The 20144-nt window shown below is 49.8% G+C and overlaps 1 protein-coding gene across 1 annotated transcript in view; it reads left to right on the forward strand.

The window, feature by feature from the left end:
* Nucleotides 1-6062: 6062 nt before the first annotated feature.
* GAL3ST2 (galactose-3-O-sulfotransferase 2) overlaps nucleotides 6063-20144 on the forward strand; it is a 37378-nt gene continuing 23296 nt past the window's right edge. The window contains exon 1 of the mRNA XM_054039774.1: nucleotides 6063-6553. Coding sequence (XP_053895749.1) covers nucleotides 6063-6553 — 491 coding nt within the window. The remainder of the gene's footprint in view (nucleotides 6554-20144) is intronic.

A 20144-nucleotide genomic window follows, 5' to 3' on the forward strand; every position in this document is an offset into this window, starting at 1 on the left:
TAGCGATCAGATCCAGTACCTCCCGTACGGTCCATGCTGGTGCTCTTTTTTGATTATCGGCCTGCACGGTTATCTGTGCTGATGAGCTCTCTGTGGTCACCTATGCTTTCCTGTGCTGGACAAACAGAAAATGAAATTCAAAAGTTTGCGGGGCTTTTCCTGTCTACCTGGCTAGTGCATCCGAGTTCAGATTGCTGTCCAGAGCGGTCACAATGGTGCACTGTGGGATAGCTCCCAGAGGCCAATACCATCGAATTGCGGCCACACTAACCCTAATTTGAAATGACAATATAGATTTTGGCGCTACTCCGCTCGTCGGGGAGGAGTACAGAAGTCAATTTTAAGAGCCCTTTATTTTGAAATAAATGGCTTCGTTGTGTGGACGGGTGCAGGGTTAATTCGATTTAACTCTGCTAAATTTGAATTAAACTCATAGTGTAGACCAGGCCTAAGTCTATTAGGGAGCAGATATTATCTAAAAGGTGTATGCACATGTCATCTCATTGGGTCTTAATAGCCCCAGACCTTTGGAGGCCTGTGTATAAAGTATCTGTGCCAAGTACATGGAAAATCAGCAGCTACAGCATGTGCCTACAGGACAGTTGAGGAGTTTGGGGGTGCCCAGGGATGGGGATTTATTCAAGTCATTCTATCACTACATCACTTTTAAACGCAGTCTTCTGCTGATCAGTGTCCTTTGGCCTCTTGATAGGCTGTATTTTAAGCTCACAATCTTGATTCAAACTGGAGCAGAGATGATCTGAGAGCAGTGATTTCCCTACACCCCCCCAGTTTTGTGAACTAGTTACATGCCAATTTAGTGACTGTTTGGAAATTTGAATTGAAATTGAAATATTAATACACACTTTAAAAGCATATTGTGACAAAGCTCTGTCCTTGTCTCCGTGAGTCCTGCATTTCTTGATGGATTTCGCTAGCCTCAGAGGCTCACTGTGCCCCTCCACTTAACCCTTCTCTCTCTACAGACCAGGGTCACAGTCTACAGAGCCATTTTCATCATAAGCCAGCAAAGGAGGTGAGGAGAAACTAGTCTCCCTTGCACAGTCTCTGTTGTCTCCCAGTCTCAGTGAATAATCAGGGGGGCAATGGGGGGGGGGGGAAGCCCAGGTCTGCCCTCTACTTGGGGCTGCATCCCAGGGACCCTAATAGTATCAGCTATGGTAGCTGACCTTTTAGAAACAGGACGCGTACAATTCCCTGGGCTACTTCCCCACAGCAGCCCCCACTTCCTCAAGCTCCACTTCACCCTTACCTCAGGGCCTCCTTCCTTGTGCCTGATATGGTGTGTACAGCTCAGTCTCTCCAACAGCACAACTTCTCACAGCTCCTGACATGCACGCCCACCTGAATAACTGGGAGGCTTTTAATTAGTTTCAGCCAGCCCCTGATTGGCTTCAGGTGTCCCAATCAACCTAGCATCCTCCCTGCCTTCTGGAAAGCTCTTAATTTGCCCCAGGTGTCTTAATTGACCTGAAGCAGCTGCCATTTACTTATCCTGTGTGGCAAACCCAGGACAAACAGTACAAAGGGGGGTGGGTAGTAATTAGTCCCAGAGGGTTAAAAGGCCTCTCCCAATCCACTGAGGGAAGATAGCCATGGGGAAATAAGGTGCAGCTGGAAAAGGGGTTACCAGGGAACTAATTAGGTTCAGCTGGCTCCAACTGCTTGAGACCTTTTTAAACCCTCCCCAGCGTGGAGGGGGGGGGGAAGAGAGTGAGAGAATCAGGGAAGGTGCCAGTAAGCTAGGTGAAGGAAGGCTGCACTCTGTCCCCAGAAGGGAAGAAAAACAAGCACAAGGGACTGACTGAGGGAAGGTATAGCCAGACCCTGTGCTACCTACGAGGATTTGCTTTGTCCAAGCCTGAGTCTCCAAGGCTAAAAAGGACTGAGCCTGCTGAGGAGAAGAAGGTACTTTGCCACACGTGGTGTCAGGGGCGGGGTGTAAGTGCGGCTCTGTGGCAAGCCATCTCAGGGCAAGGTAAATCTCACACACACACAAATATGGAGGACGTAGTGAAGGCGTTGATACAGGCCACTGCGGTTAAACAAGAGGCTACCAGAGTACAGATGGTGGCCCAGCAAGAGTCAGTATGTGTCCAACAGGAGACAAACCAATTGCTGATGAACCAGGCGGCCCAAGATCAAGCCACCCTGAATGAAGTAGTGAACCAGTTGAAAGCCTTGACCATGCTCACGCACGGGCTCTAGGGGACCCAGCCACTACGGGCAAGCAACTATTTACAGAAGATGACAACAGAGGACGATATAGAGGCATATCTCCTTGCATTTGAGAGGACAGCACTGTGGGAGGCCTGGCCCCAAGACCAGTGGGCAGGCATCCTGGCTCCATTTCTGTGTGGGGAGGCTCAGAAGGCCTATTTTGACATGACCACAGAAGCGGCTATGGATTACCCCCAGCTGAAGGCGGAAATCCTGGTGAGATCAGGTGTGAGGCCGGCCATAAGGGCCCAGCGCTTCCACGACTGGAAGTATCGGGATGACAAAACGCCGAGGTCCCAGCTATTTGACTTGATCCACCTCGTCCAGAAGTGGCTCTGCCCCGAGACCCATGGGCCAGAGAAGGTAGTGGAAATCCTGGTGTTTGACAGGTACATGAGGGGGTTGCCGCTGGACATACGAGGGTGGGTCCGCCAAAATGATCCCTCCTCTTATGATGAACTAGTTGCCCGCGTAGAGAGACACTTAGCAGTCCAAGAACTTTCTTGGACCACCGGGGAAGGAAGGCGCCAGAATCGGAGACCAGTCTCTGCGCCAAGGCCCCAGTTTGCCCTAGCGCCAGGCCGGACAATGGAGGGGAGGAAGAAGGCGGAAGAGCAGCCAGTGGTCCCAGAGAGACTTGAGGACTGGGGGAGAAAGACGCGGGAGATAAAGCCCAGCAGCCCGAAAAATAGGGGGCTGCCCTGAGCAGGGTACCGATGTTATGCCTGTGGCGAATTGGGGCATAGCGCTGCCCAATGCCCGAATCTAGGAGAGCCTATGCAATGCAAATTGGGAGATATAGGGGGACCATGTGAGCTAATAAATCTAGTTGGGGTTGCGACGGTCCCTCATAGATACACTAGGCCCATTAAGATGAATGGTATAAAGACCACAGCATTAGTAGACTCGGGAAGTGCAATCATGTTAGTCTCGGGGAAGCTGGTCAGGCAGGACCAACTATCCCGGGCCAAACGCTCGGGAATATCCTGTGTGTATGGGGATGTCAACTATTATCCAACCATCCCCATAAAAATAGAAGTTCTTGGAAACCCCACTAAGTTGACGGTGGGAGTAGTTCTGAAACTTCCCTGTCCTTATCGGACGAGACTTCCCGGGGTTTGATAGCCTACTCCCCTGGGAGGAAGTAGAAGAAAATAATGACCCTGGGACCCAGGAGGTGGCCCAGATGGTTAACCCTCCCCCAGCCTTCCATGAATTTAGCCAGGATTTGTTCTCCCCGCCGGGGAAGTCCAGGAAGACTCGGAGGGAACGGAGGGTGGATAAAAGGAGGGGGACGAGGATCCTGACTCAGTACCAGAAGTCTACGCTTGTAGGAGAAAGAAGGGGCTCAACTGACAGTGGGACTGGGTTGGCGATCAACAACCCTATCGCCGGACCTGGTTCCCCAGGGGCTTTCCCCGAGGGGGAAACGGAGGTAGACACCCCCCCCCCCCGAGTTTGGACAAATGGGGACCGCACTCGGGAATTTTGGTCAGGATCAAGCCAAAGATCCCATATACCACAATATTCGCAATATTCGTAAAGAAGTAGTCGAGGTAAATGGGGTTCCTTTAGAGGGGAGAGTTAAGGGCCTGGGGCCATATTATATGATTAAGAACAATCTGCTATACAGAGTAGTCTGGGTCCAAGAACAAGTCCTAGAACAACTCTTGGTCCCATGGACGCATCAGAGGGAGGTAATGGATCTGACCCACAGCCATCTGTTCGGGGTCCATCTAGGGGTAGATAAGACCCTTGATCAGATTCTACAGAAGTTTTTTTGGCCCGGCATTTATGCGGCGGTCCGGCGATATTGTACACCCTGTCCGGAATACCAGATACATGGGCCCCGACCACACTTAAGGGCCCCTCAGGTACCTCTGCCATTTATCGAGATCCCATTTGAGCAAATAGCTATGAACATAGTAGGGCCATTGGAGAAGTCAGCCCGGAGCCATCAATACATTCTCGTAGTACTAGATTATGCCACCTGATAAGGCCGTACCCCTATGGAATACCATGTCCAAGACCATAGCCAAAGAATTAGTCCAGATTTTTTCCAGAGTAGGAATACCTAAGGAGATCCTCATGGACCAAGGGACCCCCTTTGTGTCTAAGCTGATGAAGGACCTATGTACAATGCTCCACATACAGACCCTTAGAACATCAGTCTACCATCCCCAGACCGATGGCCTTGTCGAATGCTTTAATAGGACATTGAAGAACCTGTTATGGAAAGTGATTAGTCATGACAGGAAAGACTGGGACGCCCTGCTGCCTTACTTGCTGTTTGCCGTACAGGAGGTTCCTCAGGCTTCCACTGGATTCTCCCCCTTCGAGCTGTAATATGGTTGCCACCCCACGGGCAAACTGGACCTGGCTAAAGAAGACTGGGAAGAACAGCCAAACCCTGGGAGAAACGTGGTTGAACATGTGCTGCAGATGAAAGACAGAATAGCCCAAGTCACCCCCCTTGTGCGTGAACACATGGAGAACGCCCAAGGGGCACAACGGACAAACTACAGCCGCCAAGCAACGACCTGGAAGTTCCAGGTGGGGGACCGGGTGATGGTGCTCATACCCATGGCCGAGTGCAAGCTCCTGGCCAGGTGGCAGGGGCTGTATGAGGTAATAGAAGCTGTAGGAGAAGTCGACTATATGGTCCAATAGCCGGGTCGCCAGAAGCTGGAGCAGATCAGGGCCGGCTTTAGGCCGATTCAGCCAATTTGGGTGAATCAGGCCCTGCGCCTAAAAGGGCCCCGCAGCTGTCCACCCCTCCCCCAGCTCACTTCCCCTTCTCCCCTCCCCTGAAGGCTCCGCCCCCCTGCTCCTCCCCCTCCTCTGCTTCCCACGAATCAGATGTTCGCGGGAAGTCTGAAAACAAGCAGGGGCAGGCGGGCAGCAGCAGGTAAGCTGGGGCGGAGGGGAACGCGAGGAGGAGGGCTCCGGGGAGGCGTGGTGTGGCCCAGTCCGGCCCTGCCCGAGCGGCTGCCTCCGGCCCTGGCCCGGCCAAATGGCTCCGGCCAGGGCACTGGCACTGGTTCCAGTTGAGTGCACCAGCCCCGGTTCCAGCCGAGCGTGCCAGCCGAACACTCCCGGCCCCGGCAGATCTGGCCCCGGCCCCTCTGGCCCAGCTCGGCTCGGGCCCTGGGGCCCTGGCCCTGGCCGAGTGGTGCCAGCTGAGCACCCCCGGCCCCGGTGGCTCCGGCCCCGGCCCCAGCGGCTCCGGCCCGGCTCGGGCCCCGGGGCGCGGGCCCCGGTTCCGGCCAAACGCGCCGGCCCTGGCCCCAGTGGCTCCGTCCCGGCCTCAAGCCTTGTGACTGCGGCCAGAGCTCCGGCCAGAGCGCAGCCTGATTCCTGGGGGCAGGGCTTGCCTTCTAGCAAGCCCCGCCCCCAAGAATCGGGCCCCACTCTTGCTAAAGCTGGCCCTGGAGCAGATCTACCATATAAATCTGCTGAAACCTTGGCAGGATAGAGAAGCTCTGGTGGTTGCACTAGGGGCACCATCCCCTAAAAGTAACCAGCCCGACCAGGTGGGAATACCTCCAGAGTTGACTCCGGAACAACAATCAGAAGTGATCAGCCTGATCAAATGCAACCAGGATGTGTTCTTGGAAAAGCCAGGCAGGACTACGGAGGTTCACCATCACATCTTCACAGAGCCTTAGGTGAAGGTGAACGTCAAGCCATACCAGATCCCGGAGGCCAAGAGAGAAGAGATTAAGACAGAGGTCAGGAAAATGCTGGCCTTAGGAGTCACTGAAGAATCTCATAGCCAATGGTCCAGTTCCGTGCTTTAAGTGCCTAAGTGTGACGGCAGTATGAAGTTCTGCAATGACTTCCACAAGCTCAATGAGGTGTCCCAATTTGATGCGTACCCTATACCCAGGATAGATGCGCTGATTGACAGATTGGGAAAGGCACGGTTTATGTCTACCCTTGATCTTACCAAGGTCTATTGGCAAATCCCCCTGGCCAAGGCCGACAAGGAGATGACAGCCTTTGCAACTCCAGAAGGACTAAATCAGTACACTGTTCTCCCCTTTGGGCTGCTTGGGGCCCCCGCTATTTTCCAACGGCTAATAGACAAACTGTTGCGACCCCATGGAAAGTACGCGGCAGCCTATCTCGACGACGTCATCATATATAGCCCCGATTGGGAGATGCACCTGGAGAAGGTGGAAGCAGTCCTGGACACCCTGAGGAAGGCAGGGCTGACTGCCAATCCCTCCAAATGTTCGATCAGGTTAGCTGAGGCCAAGTACCTTGGGTATATAGTGGAGAAGGGCGTGGTGAAGCCCCAGCTCAACAAGTTAGAAGCTATACAGAAGTGGCCCCGACCACTCTGGAAAAAACAGGTCAGAGCATTCCTGGGACTAGTGGGGTACTATAGGTGGTTCATTCCCCACTTCGCCACCAGGGCATGCCCATTAATGGACCTAACAAAAGCTCAGGGCCCAGACATGGTAAAATGGTCTGCTGCAGCCGAAGGCACTTTTGCAGATCTGAGGATGACCCTCTGCACAGACCCCATACTAATAGCCCCAGACTGGGGGAAGGAGTTTATCCTACAAACCGATGCCTCTGAAGTAGGGCTGGGAACAGTGCTTTCACAATTGGTCGGAGATGACGAATACCCCATCCTCTTCCTCAGTAGGAAGCTCCTACCTAGGGAACAGAAATACGTCGTAGTGGAGAAGGAATGCCTGGCGGTAAAATGGGATATAGAAAACCTCCGCTATTATCTACTTGGACGGAGGTTTACCCTTGTCACGGACCATACCCCTTTGCAGTGGATCCACCAAAACAAGGACAAGAACACGAGAGTAACAAGATGGTTCCTGTCGCTTCAACCCTTCCACTTCACAGTACGACGTAGGTCTGGAACCCAACATGGCAATGCGGATGGCCTGTCGAGAGTGCACTGCTTTCTGACCCAAGTAGCCCAACCCCGTAGTGTTGAGTGGGGGAGAGGGGGTATATGTGGCAAACCCAGGACAAACAGCTACAAAGGGGGGGGGGGTAGTAATTAGTCCCAGAGGGTTAAAAGGCCTCTCCCAATCCACTGAGGAGAGATAACCACAGGGAAATAAGGTTCAGCTGGGCAAGGGGTTATCAGGGAACTAATTAGGTTCAGCTGGCTCCAACTGCTTGAGACCTTTTAAAACCCTCCCCGGCATGGAAGGGGGGGGGGGAGAGTGAGAGAAGCAGGGAAGCTGCCAGTAGCCTGGGTGCAGCAAGGCTCTGAACCCTTCCAGCAAGGAAGGCTGCACTCTGTCCCCAGAAGTGTTAGCCAAATGGGCTCGTTTCCCCCTGGAGCTGCCCAATTACCCCAAGGAGGCACGGGAGTCTAGAAGACGGCTTCAAGTTCTTTATTGATCAGTCAGCTGAGCGGGTGTCCCCCTCGACTCATGCCAGAGGGAGGAGCACACCTTACAAGCGAAGAGCAAGCCTTTTTATACCCATTAACAAATGACTTAACGTGCATACTTTCTGCTGACCAAAGGAATTTTTAAATTCCTTTTTAGGGGTAAATAGAATACATCTGTTGGGGCTGTAAATAGGATACATTTGTTGAGCCTCTTTGATTGATTGTCGTGCTATATGTTCATATATGGGAAAGGGAGTTTATAGCAATGGGGAACAGCTGGGATAATAGGCGAGTATATGGCCTTTGTTCTAACAAGGTTCTCCCCCCTTAAAAGCATTTTGAGAGCCCTATGGCCCCCAATCCTCAACTTTAACTGGTTGATATAGTGCCATCATGCGTTGGCGTACAATTTGATTAGCCATTCGTCGGACTAATGCAACTACACAGGGAGCAAAACAAGCTAGGGATAATAGGGTTGTAGTAAAGAGTATAAAGAGAAAAAGGCCTTCTCGGAGCCATCCCAGTTGCGGCAACCAGGACGGGAACCAGTCCGTATTCCACCCACCCCATGTTTGGACTGGGACATGGGCTAGTTTCCTCATTTCTTTTGTTAGCTGTTTTACCGCCTTTCCATTATCATCTATTTGTAAACAGCAATTGGATCCGTTTAATTTTGCACAGATTCCCCCTTCCTCTGCCAGCAAATAATCAAGAACTAGATGGTGCTGGTAGAGCACGTTCCTCATCTGAGTGGACTGATCGGCCAAGAGATCAAGAGCTGCAGCCGTCTGATTAGTTATTATTTCTAAGATGGCTTGCAGCCTAATTATCCGATTCAAGTTATAAATGGGCTCCCTTGCCCCTGAGATCCACTCATTAGGATTCCATGTGGCTGGACCATAATGCTGTATAATTCTTTCAGGGGGCCACTCTTGAGCTCCCCACTTTTGGGAGCTTCCAGCTGTTAATGCGGAATCAACAGACCGCCGCTCCCTAATCAAATCGTCATATACCTTAATTCCTAACTTATTTCCCTGAATTTGGGGTAGTAGAAAGAATAAGGGCCTAATGTACCCAACATAACATATTCCTGACCAATTTGGAGGCAATCTCCGATAAGCGTGTTGCCCACATATCCAGTAATGGCCTTTTAGGGCCCATTGTCCATTCGCAAAGGGGCCATCCCACCGTGGTGTAAGGGGGTCACGCCTCCACTTCTTGACAAGGACCTGATCGCCGATCTGGAACGGATGCGCGGGCTGGTCCAGGGGAAGGGCTTGGAAAGGCACCGCGTACCGATGCAGCTGTAACAAAACAGATTGCAACCCGGAGACCTGCTTCCATAAGGAGTCCTTTCCCATTTCCCAGTTTACATCTTCCCGGAACCCCGGGATCAGGATTCGGGGAGGGAACCCAAAGACCAGCTCAAATGGTGAGAGCTTAAGACCCTTACGTGGGGCCCTTCGAATGCGGGTAAGGGCGAGTGGTAATGCATCAAGCCATTTTAGACTAGACTCTGTACATAGTTTAGTGACGGTATCCTTGAGAGTCCTATTCATTCTTTCCACCTGGCCCGAGCTCTGCGGCCTCCAGGGGGTATGCAACCTCCATTGTATACCGAGTGCCTGAGACACCTGTTGGACCACTTGTGAAGTAAAGTGGCTTCCCTGATCAGATTCAATCGTTTCGGGGAGATGGAATCGGGGAAGTATTTCATGCAACAGGGCCTTAGTAACCGCCCGAGCCTGGCAATGCCGGGTGGGGTAACACTCTACCCATCCCGTAAGCTGATCCACAAATACAAGCAGGTACTTATAGCCCCTGCAAGGGGGCATTTCTGCAAAGTCAACCTGCCATCTCTGAAAAGGGTACATGGCCCAGGGCCGGCCTCCCATTGGGGCAGGAGGGCCACACCCCTTTTGGTTAGTTCGTTGACAGACGGGGCAATTACTAACTATTCTCTGGGCTTCCATGTGCATACCCAGCCCCTTAAGGGATCGGGTGGCCAAATCAACCATTGCTCCTGACCCCATATGCCCTTCTTTATGTATGTGCTGGAGAATTTCCTGAAGTATCGGCCGGGGGACAAAAATCTCCCCCCCTGGTAATTTCCACCATCCCGGGGGAACCTGCCGGGCCCCCGCAGCCTGTGCATGGCGCGCCTCCTCGGCTGTATATCGGGGAGGGGGGTTTTTAGCTTCTGTATCTTGGACCATGAGGACCCATGAGGCCCCTTCCTGTGCGGCCTCCTTTGCGGCCTGATCGACCAATTGATTATATTTACGTTGCTCGGCCTCCGGGGCCCTTCCATGGGCACGCACATGTATCACGGCAACCCGGAGGGGAAGCATCAAAGCCTCAAGGAGTGTTTTAATGAGACTCCCATGTGCAATTCTTTGGCCTGACGCTGTGATAAATCCCCTCTCCCTCCACAGGGCCCCGTGAGCATGTACCACCATATAGGCATAGCGACTATCGGTATACAAGTTAATAGTTTTTCCAGCTCCCAACCGGAGAGCCTCGATTAGGGCCACTAACTCCGCCGCTTGAGCGGACAAATTAGGGCTGAGTTTAAACTTGTATACTCCTTTGTCCTTAATTACTACTGCGGCTCCGGTAAACCGCTTGCCATCTATCACATAGCTGGACCCGTCAACATACCCCTCAATTTCAGGGTTGGGCCACGGCAAGTCTGAGAGATCAGGGCGGGGTTTGGTTTCCTGTTGTAAAACTTCAATACAGTCATGCGTGGGGCTAGTCTCATGGGAAACCTCAGGATCAGGCAGCAGGGTAGCTGGGTTTATGGAGCTAACTGTCCTAAAGGTTAGGTTAGGGGCTAGCAAGAGCCCTACTTCATATCTGGTATGTCGACTGGGATTTAAATGCTTTTCCCCGGCGCCTGTCCCCAGTATTTGAGGCACCCCGTGGGGAACCACAACCTCAGTGTCCCCTCCCAGGGTCAATTTTTCAGCCTCCTGTACGAGGAGAGCGGTCGCTGCAACGGCCCGTAAACAGGCAGGCCACCCCTTGGCGACAGGGTCCAACACCTTTGAGTAGTATCCAATGGGTCGCCAGGTTGGTCCCGACCTTTGGCATAGAACTCCAGCAGCCACCCCTCCCCTCTCATGAACGTATAGAGTGAATGGTCTCCGGGGGTCGGGGAGGGCTAGAGCAGGAGGCTGAACCAAGGCTTCTTTTAGCTCTCGAAATGCTTTTTCCATCTCTTTGGTCCATGTCCAATGAAGCAGACCCTCTTTAGTTAAGGATTCATACAGTGGTTTGGCTCTTCCCCCGTAGTCAGGGATCCAGAGTCGACAAAATCCAGTTAACCCCAGGAAAGCCCTCAACTCCCGGGGGTTTTGAGGTCGAGGGTTATTGAGTATCACCTGGATTCTTTCTTTACCCAGACTACGACTTCCCTGGCACAAATGATACCCAAGAAAAGTGACCTGTCGCCTAACCAATTGTGCTTTTTCCTTTGAAACCTTATACCCCTGTGCCCCAAGGTAATTAAGGAGCTTTATAGTCTGCTCTTTACAAGCTGCCTCTGTTTTAGTACTTAAGAGCAAATCATCGCAATACTGGACTATGTTACATGAGGGGTGTCTAGCCAGGAATGGGGCAAGGTCCCTTCTTAACTGGCTGCCAAAAATCTCGGGTGCACAGGTAAGTCCCTGTGGGACCACGGTCCAGAGGTATTGAGCCTTATAGTGAGTATCTGGATCCTCCCACTCGAAGGCAAACAGTTTCTGAGATTCCAAATCAAGGGGGATGGAAAAGAAGGCATCTTTTAAGTCTATTACAGAGAACCAACTGTGCTCTTTGGGAACTTGGCCCAAAATAGTATGGGGATTTGGGACGACTGGATAGGGAGCCTCTATTAACTTGTTAACCTGTCTCAGGTCCTGGACCAACCGATACTGCCCATTAGGCTTAGGCACTCCCATTATCGGAGTGTTGTACGGGGACGTGCCTTCCCTGATCCACCCACACTGCAGAAACTTTTGAATCAGAGGTTTTAACCCGATTCTAGTGGTCAGCTTAAGAGGGTATTGTCGAATTTGAACCGGGCTGCTTCCTTCCTTAAGGGAAATATGCACTGGTGAAGCATTCCGGGCTCGAGTGACGCCTCCCTCCTCTGCCCAAACCTCAAGGTTAACCCCTGACAGCTGGCTTTCTTCATTCCTCCCCCGATACTCCGGGAAGTGATTTCCAGCGCTTATCAGGGCCATCTGGTAATTTGAGGACTGCTGCTTAGGGATTCTAACTTCCATAGTCCCTTTATCAAACGAGATTTCTGCCTGTAATTTAGTAAGAATATCTCGTCCGAGCAGCGCGATGGGGCAAGAGGGGCTGCAAACAAATTGGTGGGAAATTTGGCGGTCCCCTACCTTTACTAGGAGAGGCAAAGTTTTTTCCAAAGCTGTAGTTTGTCCCTCTATCCCCTGTACCATGGCACATTCCCGAGCTCTACCTCGGGGAGCCTTACTAAGGGGGAGCAAACTAAGAGTGGCCCCAGTGTCAATAAGGGCTTCAATTGGGCGGCCCTCCACATTAATTTTTACCGTGGGATCCAGACTGGCGGCTTGCGCAGCCAGGAGGGGCCGCTGGGTCCCTCGGCTTCCCTATGGGGAAGATCCCTCCCCTGAACGTTCCGTGTTGTTGTAAAGGATGGGAAGGGACGGGGTTTTGTTTTTACGTCCCTTTCCCATGGCCTGTCGCCGGGGGCATTCATTCTTCCAGTGCCCCTCTTCCCTACAGATAGCGCACTGGTTTCGACCCAGGCGGGGGCCCCGTCCCCTCCCAAGTGGCCCTGGCTTCTCCTTAACCTTGTCCCCCCTTTCTGCATATCCTTCTCTCAGGGCCATGGCCAAAACGCGGGCCCCCTTCTTTCGCTCCTCATCATCCCTCCGATCATAAACCTTCATGGCTATTTCTAAAAGTTCCTCTATATTTTTGCCCGAAGCCCCTTCCAATTTTTGCAACTTCTTTCTAATGTCCTCGTAGGACTGCCCAATAAAAAGGGGGATTAGCACCCGTTTCCCATTGATATCCTCAGGATCGAGGTCTGTATATCTTTTACAGATATTACAGAGCCGCTCATAAAAAGCAGCTGGGTTCTCATTCTTTTCCTGTCTTATACTATACAATTTGGCCCAATTTGGGGTTTTCCTAATGCAGCGTTTCATTCCCTGTACTATAGCCGTGGCGTATTGGCTATGGAGGGCCCGGCCTTCCGCATTATGTGACCAGTCGGGAGGGCTTTCAGGCAGCCGTGCAGCCACTGCGGCCGAGCTTTCCTCCGTCTCAGCTACCCATTCACGGGCCTTTGAGAGGACTAAGCGCCTCTCTTCCGCGGTTAACAGAGTGTTAAGAGCGACCCTCATGTCACCCCAAGTAGGGTTGTGGGCCGTAATTAATGTCTCAAACACTGCTGTCAGCGGGGCGGGATCCTCTGAGAACGGGGGATTCTGTTGTTTCCAATTATATAGATCACTAGTGGTAAAGGGGACATATATCATAGTGAGATTGCCACCGGGGGCTACAGCCTCCCGCAGTGGACATAAATATTTCTGCTGCAAGGGCATTTCGTGTACCTCACCACTCTTGCCTGGGGAACCAATAAGGGTAAATCTAGTGTCCCCAGGGTTATAATCAGTCGACATCCTCCACTGCGTCTCGGAGTTTTGATTTGTTACGGGGCCAGTCTTGCTCCTGGTGCGGTCAGACACTGAGGAGCTCAGAGGAGTTGAAGGGGACTCTTGTTTGGAAAGGCCCTCGCGATTCGGCTCACCCCTTTCAGCTGAGGCATTATCCTCAGAGATGTGGGGGGGGATTTCAAGTGAGGATGCCAGAACGGGGAGGCCAGGATACAAAGGGGGAGGGGGCATAGGATCAGGGGCAGAAGGAATCACAGTCGGAGGACAGGATTTCTTAACAGGGGGACAGGATTTTCTAACAGGGGCACGGGCCATTAAGGTTTTAATAGTTTGTATTTTACACTTCTGTAACCATGGGGGAGGATTGGCTACGAGGTCCTGCCATATATCTATATAGGGATATTGGTCCCAATGCCCATCCCGGGTCACAATGCTATGCACTGCTTGTACAATCTCTGGCTTGAGTGTTCCCCCCTCGGGCCATTCCACCCCGAAGGTTGTCCACTCAAGAGTACAAAATCTTACAAGATTGTCTTTACATAATACAATTCCATAATCAGCCTGGCGTCTAAACGCCTTCCAGTTTTCCAGCATACACCCCAGGGGCGTACTGGAGAAGGTGCTTTGTCCGGACCCCATTATGTTCTACCCAGGGGTTTGTTCAAGACAAAGATATCAAGGGGTTTTTAGGGATCTAGTTTTAACTCAGATATCCGCTGGGCCACGAGGTTCGGCTGACCCCCCTTGCAATCAAGATATCCTGGTCACCGGGTTTCCCCTCGCAGGAGTCTTGGGGCGGCTGAAGTCAGCTTAAGCCTCAGACCTATCAGCAGCACTCACTCATTTTACACAGATCCCTTAATCAGTTACAATCTTGGCTTCCAACACACCATCAAGAGGAGAAACAAGATTACCCCTCCCACAAACAAGAGCAATCCCTGAGGCTGCTCCAAGTCCCAATAGTTGTTAGGAACAGCCCATGGACTAGTGGAGTTAGTGACGTTGCTCATTGGCCATTGGCTGCTTTCCCTTTACTTACAAACACGACGACAATACACTTATAATACTACGACAATGTTAATATACCTTCCCTTATACGGGCTGCCTAGGGGATTTCCACCGTCCAACCCACACCTCGGGGGCGTTATTCCTCAAACCCAGGAGGTAAACGCACTTACCGCCCGAAGTGGCCGCGTCCGGCAGTCAGACTTCCCCTTCTTCTGAAGCCGTCTTGCTTCCGTGTCCTTCAGAGTTCTCTTTAGAGAGGACACAGCCGCCCCGGCCGATTGTGACGATCCGAGGCCCGAGCAAACCAACCGCTCGAGGTGGCCACTCCTCGGAATCGCCCTCGGCCGTCGGTCAGTGCCCTCTACAGGGAGAGAAGTCCCTTCGTGGTCGCCATTTGTTAGCCAAATGGGCTCGTTTCCCCCTGGAGCTGCCCAATTACCCCAAGGAGGCACGGGAGTCTAGAAGACGGCTTCAAGTTCTTTATTGATCAGTCAGCTGAGCGGGTGTCCCCCTCGACTCATGCCAGAGGGAGGAGCACACCTTACAAGCGTAGAGCAAGCCTTTTTATACCCATTAACAAATGACTTAACGTGCATACTTTCTGCTGACCAAAGGAATTTTTAAATTCCTTTTTAGGGGTAAATAGAATACATCTGTTGGGGCTGTAAATAGGATACATTTGTTGAGCCTCTTTGATTGATTGTCGTGCTATATGTTCATATATGGGAAAGGGAGTTTATAGCCATGGGGAACAGCTGGGATAATAGGCGAGTATATGGCCTTTGTTCTAACAGAAGGGAAGATAAACAAGCACAAGGGACTGACTGAGGGAAGGTATAGCCAGACCCTGTGCTACCTACGAGGATTTGCTTTGCCCAAGCCTGAGTCTCCAAGGCTAAAAAGGACTGAGCCTGCTGAGGAGAAGAAGGTACTTTGCCACACCTGGTACCAGGGATTTGTTTAACCTGGGGCTAATATAGCTATCTCCCACTACTTTTCTATAGCAATCTGGCCTTGCCCTGTCACAATATACAGTGTATGATAAAATACGTGTATCTGAAAAAGTATAATAGATTTGAAAAGTATGAACATAGACTAGCTTCCTTATACAGCTGTTGTTTTTTATGACAATGTCAGTGCATTCATTTCAGTGATGCTGGCCAACCTAATAATTTCAAATTATGATTTGTAAGCAAAGTCTAAATGAGCTCTCCCTGACAGCTAGTGATGAGCTGGGGCTGGGGGCGGAAGGCTTCAGGACCAGATTGTATTTACATTCACACCTAATCTACCTAGGTATCCAGCAAACAGAGCTGTGTTGCCCAAGTGATAGATTTTGGCTGGGGTTGGGTTACAAATCCACTTGAATGCGGGGGGGAGGGGAGAGAAGGGAAATGTTGTTGTTCTTATTGTATGAGTAAAGGGCAGCAGAACTGTACTTAGCCTGTGCTGATTGAGGGCATCAAGAGAGAGGGTGGGGACCTGTCCCTCTCCACTGTTTAAAGACAGAGCTGATTAGACTCCATAGATAGTCTTTTGTTCTGTTAAGTGACCACTGCAGCTGAAATCACTGATAATCAGGTCTAAGTCCTTAGTCCTACCATGCGGACAGTGTTTCTGGGGAAGAGATGGCCCAGACTGCACTAGCAGCAAGGTTCCCCCACTGAGAGCTCAGCTGAAATCACTGAGAGCTGGGTGGAACCTCAAGAGACCAACTCGCAGAGGTCACAGTGGCAGGTGGCAGCAGAAGGTGACTGCGCAGGGTCATTGGCAACAGAGTGGTGGCACAATGAACAGCAGTGGCCAGAGCGAACAGTGAACAGCTGGAGGAACAAGCAAGGTGCCTTCTTGTCCCATACCTGGGAGATGTACTCAGTCTCCACTGACCAAGGACAACACTGGTGAGTGCGGTGTGGTGGAGGGAAAAGTGAGGGGCACGTTAAATAAACATTTGTTTGTTGGACTATATTTTAGTGACTTTGCTCCAGAATGCTAGATTTGTGACTGGGAATGGAAACTTATATAAATATGTTTCCTAGTAGGCCAAGATTTTTAAAATGCATTATTTGCCAAGGTTGTTATCTCACATCGTTGATATCTTGAGAGGTGATTATGTTGGGGAGTTTCTGTACTAAACATTTTTATTATAATTAATTTTTACATAAGAATGGTCATACTGGGTCAGACCAATGGTCCATATAGCCCAGTATCCTGTCTTCCGACAGTGGTCAAGGCCAGGTGCTTCAGAGGGAATGAACAGAACAGGTAATCATCAAGTGATCCATCCCCTGTTGCCCATTCCCAGCTTCTGGCAAACAGGCTAGGGACACTCAGAGCATGGTGTTGTATCCCTCCCCATCCTGGCTAATGGCCACTGATGGACCTATTCTCCAGGAATTTATCTAGTTCTTTTTTTAATCCTGTTATAGTTTTGGTCTTCACAGCATCCCCTAGCAAAGAGTTCCATGGGTTGACTTTATCTTGTGTGAAGAAGTACTTCCTTTTGTTTTTTTAAAACCTGCTGCCTATTAATTTCATTGTTTGACTACTAGCTCTTGTGTTATGTGAAGGATTAAATAACATTTCCTTATTCACTTTCTTCACACCAGTCAAGATTTTATAGACCTCTATCATATCCCCCCTTAGTCATCTCTTTTCTAAGCTGAAAATTCCAGTCATTTTAATTTCTCCTCCTGTTTCATACCCCTAATCATCATTTTAGTTTCCCATCTCTGTACCTTTTCCAATACCAATATATCTTTTTTGTGATGGGGTGACCAGATCTGCACACGGTATTCAGGTGTGTACATACCATGGATTTATATAGAGGCAATATGATATTTTCTGTTTTATCTATCCCTTTCTTAATGAGTCCCAACATTCTGTTTGCCTTTTTGATTGCCACTGCACACTGAGTGGATGTTTTCAGAGAACTATCCACAATGACTCCAAGATCTCTTTCTTGAGTGTTAACAGCTAATTCAGACTCCATCATTTTGTATGTATAGTTGAAATTCAGTGTTGATAAATGCAAAGTAATGCACATTGTAAAACAATCTCATCTGTCATTTTGTTGCCCAGTCACCCAGTTTTGTGCGATCCCTTTGTAACTCTTAGCAGTCTGCCTGGGACTTAACTATCTTGAATAGTTTTGTATCATCTGCAAATTTTGCTACCTCACTGTTTACCCATTTTTCCAGATCATTTATGAATATGTTGAACAGTAATGGTCTCAGTACCGACCCCTCAGGGACACCACTATTTATCTCTCTTTATTATCTCTCACTATTTATCATTCTGAAAACAGATAATTTATTCTTACCCTTTGTTTCCCATCTTTTAACCAGTTACTGATCCATGAGAGGACTTCCCTCTTATTCCATGATGGCTTACTTTTCAAAAGTCAATTTAAATTAGATACATTTTTTTTTAAATGATATATTTTTAGAAATCTAGACCTGTTATGTGTTTTGGTGTAACTTGCATTATCTTTATGTTAAATTTGCATTATCCTAACAAAACATTTATTTTATTAATATCTCTTTTATATATCTCATCGGCCCTGATACCCCACCCTGTAAATTCGACCCCCTCCCCCCAATTTCAATTCCTGGGGAAAACACTGTCTGAGAGCTTGAAAAACAATGGTCTGTCATGCTCTGGAAACCATGTTCTCCCTCTGCCACCTGGTAATGATTCAGAGAATTTTAATGTTTGCTTTTTATATTTCAGTCATAAACAGTCCTACAAACATCTTCCCATGCTGGCCCCTGTGGGTATGTGTACACAGCCCTGGGCAGCAGCCCGCTCCCTAGGCGTCACAGCTGGCCCCTAGGGACACCAGTTTAATAATATTGCATAGGGCCCCATAAATCCTATGGATGGCCCTGATAAGGTGACAAGCCTACTTATAAACTGCAGAACGTAAATAGAGAGCCAGATGGTGCTAAGCAAAAGGTAAATATTTGGTTCATTGTCTTTGAAAATGTACCTGTTAATGAGATATAGAGAATTTAACCTTGCAGCTCAAGAGTGGCAGAAACTGGGTCTGTTATGGCCAGCAATGATCTCTGCAACAGTTATGTGGAGTAAGACATCATGTGCATATACATTAATCTTACAGGTTTCTATGTAAACTAGGAGAAGACCAAGTCTATTCTTATTCTTCAGCATTTTTTCACCAATCCTGTAAGGCACATTCCTTTTACCAAGGGGGCCGATTTTCATAGAAATATATGTTGGGATTCTTGCCACGTTAGATTCCTTCAAGGGTGGGATCTCCTACAGTCTTTATCACCTCCAGCAAGCAGCGCTGGCCCATGCACCCAGCTGGCCCATTAATCAGCTCGCCAGTGTAATACTGGCATTGATAAGCTCCAAATTTGCTTCCTGCAGATAATCTCTAATAGTCATTGAAAACTGGAGGTTCTTATGAAAACTGGAGGTTCTTTCCTGCCTCTAAACTTGTTGGTTCAGATCTTCGCTTTCTGGAGCAGGACCTGCGCAGTCACGTGGGCAAAGATGGGCATTATACCATCTCTGCTTCCCTCCTCTTGGCCAGTTAAAGTAGCCTCAGGTCTGCATTCATCCATGCTGGTGGCAGTGACCCCTTTGGAAGGTGGAATATTTAGTCAAACTCTTGAGACAGGAATTGAGGAATTTGAAAGACAATAGTCTTGGAGGAAATGTCTATTCCTTGAAAATTCATGTTAAACCTACTCAAGACTCAAACTCAATCACCACCACTAAGGCATTCTAGTAACCAGACCAGCATATAATTTTTAACCAAGGGTGAACCGTGGGGTCAGATTGTGAGCAACATTGGCACGGCTCTGCCATGGAGCTGTGCTGATTTACACCAGTGATGGGTCTGGCCACATTACATGTGCTGTCTGCAGCGTACTGCCTCTGCAACAAACAGGGCCTTTGGTATAAAAGCACTGGTTGAACTGAGAATCTGTGAAATGTCATAATGAAGAGGAAGAGAAAAAGGGACTCCCTCATTGTCATGATAGAAACAAACAGACAGATTATAACATTGCTTTGCCTGGGTTACAGAGACATAACAGCTCAAAAAGAACAGGAGTACTTGTGGCACCTTAGAGACTAACAAATTTATTAGAGCATAAGCTTTCGTGGACTGCAGCCCACTTCTTTGGATGCATCCGAAGAAGTGAGCTGCAGTCCACGAAAGCTTATGCTCTAATAAATTTGTTAGTCTCTAAGGTGCCACAAGTACTCCTGTTCTTTTTGCGGATACAGACTAACACGGCTGCTACTCTGAAACCTGTCATAACAGCTCAATATCACATAATGCAGAGCTGTGAAAAGCCTGTGATAGTGCAATGACAAGAAGCCACCCTGCTTTGCTTTTTAGTTGTTGTCTCTTCTTTCCAGAGCAGATTTTTTGTTTTCTCCACTCACTCCCACCTCCCTTTTTCTCACCCTGTGAGACTTAAGGTTTAAAATTCTGCTTTGTGGCCTTTTTAAAAGATATCAATGCCCGGTGCAGGGTATATACAGAAATAGCTTCTCATGCTGACTGTTCTTTCCAATTAGGTGTAAATAGGGTTACCATATTTAAAAAATAAAAAAAGAGGACACTCCATGGGGCCCTGGCCCCATCCCTTTCCCACCCCCGTCCCTGCCCTAACTCCCCCTCCTCCCTCCCAGCCACGCAAAAAGGGCTGCCCCAGCGCTACCAGCTTCATGGTTTGCCGGGCAGCCCCCAGACCCTGCGCCCCTGGCCGGCGCTTCCCCAGCGCAGCTGAAGCCCGGGAGGGGAAGCGCCCAGCCTGGGGTGCAGGGTCTGGAGGCTGCCCGGCAAACCGTGAAGCCGGTAGCGCTCGCGCTTTGGACAGCCC

Source organism: Malaclemys terrapin, chromosome 9 (genome assembly GCF_027887155.1).
Source record: "Malaclemys terrapin pileata isolate rMalTer1 chromosome 9, rMalTer1.hap1, whole genome shotgun sequence".
Classification (NCBI taxonomy): domain Eukaryota; kingdom Metazoa; phylum Chordata; order Testudines; family Emydidae; genus Malaclemys; species Malaclemys terrapin.